At 37.0% G+C, this 5312-nt stretch overlaps 1 protein-coding gene across 1 annotated transcript; it reads right to left on the bottom strand.

The window, feature by feature from the left end:
• Positions 1-3414: 3414 nt before the first annotated feature.
• Smp_183710 (putative actin) lies at positions 3415-4573 on the bottom strand (the record flags this gene model as incomplete). Its single annotated transcript, XM_018798089.1, has 1 exon — positions 3415-4573. Exon 1 carries the CDS (start codon positions 4543-4545, stop codon positions 3415-3417), a length of 1131 nt encoding a protein of 376 aa, XP_018653065.1. The 5' UTR covers positions 4546-4573.
• Positions 4574-5312: the final 739 nt, after the last annotated feature.

Genomic DNA, 5312 nt, shown 5'->3' with positions numbered 1-5312 from the left:
CAATTGACTCATGATCTCAACTACATAAAATAACTAAAATCTCCACAAAACCTCCTTGTGAAACGGGTAATCTGCTAATGATAAAGATGTCAGTATTCTTTTGAGACTTTTACCACAGCGTTCTTTATTTGAACAATACTTTTCAAGAAGAGGTAACTAAAAATGCATTATGTTACGAAGATGTACATTTTACTAATTAAAACTGAACATCACATACCAACTACCAGCCAATAAGGTAATAAGTTAGTAAGCCACACTGGAAATGCAGTCGACACGATTTCTTACTATCTATTGACTAGTTGGTAATATTAATCAATATTAATCTTTTAGAAAGTCCATTAAGGTTTACATAATCAAATAGGAGGATTTCTAATTGTAATCCTAAATATAACTGACTAAGCTTATCGGTTAGTATCAATCAGGACAATTGTAGTCAGTTGTTTATATTATTAAAAATGTTAACTGGTGTTTATTTATTGATCAATATGAACTGATTGTAAAAACAGTAAATAGTACACCGAATCATTAAAGATACTGGCGTTATGTTCTGTATTCGATAAATTAATTGTAAATTATATTTGATTTTATTTACATAATTGATAAATAATTTTACAATAATATAAACAAACTATTAGTCAAAATGAAATATAAACTAATCACTTGACCTACTATTTAAGTTATATAATCAATTTAGATAATTGAACAGATAGTTCGTCGAACATATTATTAATATCGATTGTCTATGGCACAAAAGATAAACTAAACATTGTAAGCAAAGATGGATAGTGGCTAGCAGTGGAATCCAGGATGCGCGTCACTTCGTCCTATTTGGGACTCGTCGGCTGGATGTACCTGCATCTCAGAGTTGATGTTCACTCTGGGACTCGAACTCAGTACCTTTCGCTTCAAACGTCATCGTGTTATCCACTCAGCTACTGAGTCCTGATAGCCACTTGCTTGTGCAACATGTTTTCTTTCCGTAAACTAGACACTGAGGTGTTAAAGTTGCCTTAGGCATATGATTAATTTGTCAACAAGCTAGAGACTGTCAATATAGATATTGCCTAATTGCCTATGATATTTAACAGTTTATTTTGTGTCAATATTTTGTATAGAATCATGTTATTTTATCACATAGAAATAAACTTCTTTTGCTGAAAAGCTATTTCGTCTTTGAATATCTATTCAATTGGTGGTTATGTCAGTAATTCAGTCTCGTAAGCATTTAGCACTTGGATAAATACTATCGTTGTATATTGTCAGTCGATTAGATTATTTTATCCACGAATTTAGTCATTCCCAAATGTTCGTTCAATAAATCAGAAAACCTTATTCTTTGACAAACACACTACCAATCTAATTATATTTGTAGAGCTATTTAGAGAAGATTTTCTTTAGCAATACTCCCCTTTATCCACATAACTTTCAATTCATATACTTTTATCACACTGATTGAGCCCCTTAACTATCTTCACAAATGCTACAAGTAAACACTAAGAAATCGATTTGACGGACACTATCATACTGAGTGTAATTAACTCCAAACCTAGCTCTAAGTTTTTGAAGCGATATATATTTCATAATAGAAAAGCACTTAATGTAGTTATTTGAATTCTTTAATCAACTGATTATCCTCGGATTATGTACATTACATTACAGGTAGCTAATAAGGGGGGATATAAACAAATAATTAAGAACAATTACATGACAGATATTGACGATTCTAGAAATTTATTTACACTGTTTGAATTTAAGCGGCAGGAGTCAGAGGTTATAAAAAGTTAGGTTTCGTATTAGTCAGATCACGTTAGCAAAGTGTACTTCTAGTCTTGAAAGAAGTGATGCACTACTTGGGATCTGGACTATTGCCAAAGCCAGAAACATTACTATCTATCTCATTTAGGATTAAGGTGTTTATACATGATTTTTTCAGTCAGTATTAGCAATTGTCATTGAGAGTAAAAGTTAGTGTTAATGGAACGCTATCGATAAAATTGACATGCCTTAATTATTTTTCTACGAATTACACCTGGGACTGCATAACCACTTAGAAATGAGTTTCAGCAAACAAACTGTCAAACGTAATTATGAAATTAACGCAGAGTGATAACAAGAGACAAGTCGTACTAAACAGACACAAAATTAGGTACTCTAAGTCAAATACCACCATTAGTAAAATCTGATTAGGAAAAGTTCGTACTAATAGATCACTGAAAATATTACTTCATTGTTCCCACTCATTTGAATAACGAATAGGAGCGTTACTAGCCATCTTGTTTAGATAAAACACGTACATACCGGCATGTTTAAAAACTTTTGAATTGGTTCGAAATGAGAGCAATTCGGAAGCCACAAACCAACAAATGTGGAAGACTAATCAGTACTCTTAAACGACCTACAGTTACTGGAAAATCTGCTCTTCAGTGCCTACAAAACCTTACATTACACGAGGTTCCTAGGAAAAATCTCAATACTTCGGTTAGCCTGGTGCGTGTTTATTATATGACGGCTAGACTAGTTTATGGGCGGACCACCCAGACTTAAGATAACGGACCTTCGACTTAGGGGACAAACCCACCCATCCGAGTAAATAGCATCTCAGGTCATAGTTGATGTAAGTTCGTTATGAAGACATCAGATTCAATTCCTACACTTAACGTCCAACTGGAAATTCTAACCCAGACCACTGATCACACTTATTTGTGACTCTAGTAAGTAGGTAGACATTATCAGGGTCATTTTAGTGTTGCTCGGAAGTCGTTCATAGACTAAAGTCTCACCAAGTGGAACCGTACAAAAACCTAAACTGGTTTCGGCTAAACGATCGCAGCTATCCTAGAGACTGCCTGACAAGCACAGTCGTAATCGAAGTGCCGAACCGAGTAGGATGCAACTACGGACCTCCATCCCACACAGTACGACTTAAAGCAATGAAGAGAATCGGCAGGGAATACCAGCGGTACGAAAGTCTGACCCATATCTACTACTTTATTCGGACACATAAACACCAACACAAGTAGAAGCTAAATATATATGCGCCGCTCTTAGTCGTCCGACTTGACTACTGAAAAACCTCCCTGGCACTCAAGCCGAGACAGGACAAGGCGGACATAACAAACCTTGATCCCAGTGAGCAGGAACGTAGGATGTACCTACGTATTACTGGTTACACTAGCTGGCATCACAAACAGAATGAATACCGGCATACTGCCATCACCTAGATTTCTGCAAATAACCCATACGACCAATAGGAATCATGTGCTCAAAACCCCTACCTGGTCATTAGTGAGGACATCATTCGCCACGAGGCCTCCAAACCACACTCAGCGTCAAGAACTGAACAAGCCATGAGCTATAGAAAATCTTTATTCCGTGATATTATTTATACCATTTGTACAAAGTAATGAAGTCAGATTAGAAACATTTACGGTGAACAATACTTGGACCAGATTCATCATACTCCTGTTTAGAAATCCACATCTGTTGGAATGTTGATAATGAAGCCAAAATAGAACCACCAATCCATACTGAGTACTTCCGTTCAGGTGGTGCAACGATCTTTATCTTCATTGTACTGGGGGCTAGAGCACTAATCTCCTTCTGCATACGGTCAGCAATACCAGGATACATCGTACTTCCACCAGACAACACGGTGTTCGAATACAGATCTTTACGGATATCCACATCACACTTCATAATCGAATTGTATGTAGTCTCATGAATTCCCGATGCTTCCATTCCCAAAAAGCTAGGTTGGAAAAGAGCTTCTGGACATCTGAATCGCTCATTACCAATCGTGATAACTTGACCATCTGGAAGTTCGTAACTCTTCTCCAATGCAGAACTCGAAGCTGCAGTACCCATCTCCTGCTCGAAATCCAAAGCAACGTAACAAAGCTTCTCCTTTATATCTCGCACAATTTCACGTTCTGCAGTAGTAGTAAAACTGTAACCTCTCTCAGTCAAGATCTTCATCATATAGTCGGTAAGATCTCTACCAGCAAGGTCCAGACGCAAAATCGCATGAGGCAATGCATAACCTTCATAGATCGGAACTGTGTGGGTCACACCATCACCCGAGTCCAACACTATACCAGTTGTACGACCAGATGCATACAGTGACAACACCGCCTGAATAGCAACATACATAGCTGGCACATTAAACGTCTCAAACATGATCTGTGTCATCTTCTCACGATTGGCTTTCGGGTTCAGTGGAGCTTCTGTCAACAACACTGGGTGTTCCTCTGGAGCCACTCGCAACTCGTTGTAGAATGTGTGGTGCCATATCTTCTCCATATCATCCCAGTTAGTCACAATACCATGCTCAATTGGGTACTTCAGAGTCAGGATACCACGTTTCGATTGAGCCTCGTCTCCCACATAACTGTCTTTTTGACCCATTCCGACCATCACTCCTTGATGTCTAGGTCTTCCAACAATAGAGGGGAATACGGCTCTGGGAGCGTCATCTCCGGCGAAGCCAGCCTTACACATACCAGATCCATTGTCGATGACAAGAGCAGCAACATCCTCATCTCCCATTTTTGCAGAGTTAGTGATTGAGTGAGAGACCGAGAACGGATATTGATACAGATAGTCTTACTGTTATATAAATCAAATCATTACCTTATATGGTCAGATATGTGACTATTATTTGAAAACCAATCGGTTCTCAATAGTTAAAGCCAATCGGGTTTGTAAATTTCACATATCCATATTTGGCTAAACTATCATAATTTTTAGTGATAGTGACCAATTATATTTTTCTGTCTGTCTTGCTCACTGAAGTACAAAATAATTTTTATTGATTTTTTCAGACTAATTTTGTCGTCCATGCTTTTTTCTACCCCGACTTAGGTCATGTGATTCATGCGTAACCTGTGTAGTTCTATTGACCTCTACTGATTGAGTTATTGTATATCGATTACAAATGCCCACTTTGTACTTCTGATGTCTTAGACGTAATTTTTTTTATTTTGGTTGACTATACCGAGCTCGAGCTGTCATAACATTCAGTTTCCATATGATCATAAACTCAATTTTCGCTCATTTTCAAATTGAAGAAGTTAGCTATAAAAACAAAGCAGTCATTTGCTGAGTTAAAAAAACACATTGTTATCTGTTTAATAAAAGGAATAACAGTAATCTTGAACCAAGTGAAAATAATGTAAGACTGGTTAGGAATGGTTTCAAATCATTTGGAATTTTTTGAAATAATAGAGTGATTTATGTATCATGTGATTCTAGACATACCATGACAAGCAACTTATTTGTGTGTACACCGAACTCTATTCATTTGCATTAATTTG

This window comes from Schistosoma mansoni, chromosome 6, assembly GCF_000237925.1.
Source record: "Schistosoma mansoni strain Puerto Rico chromosome 6, complete genome".
Taxonomy (NCBI): domain Eukaryota; kingdom Metazoa; phylum Platyhelminthes; class Trematoda; order Strigeidida; family Schistosomatidae; genus Schistosoma; species Schistosoma mansoni.
This window is presented reverse-complemented; position numbering and strand designations above follow the sequence as displayed.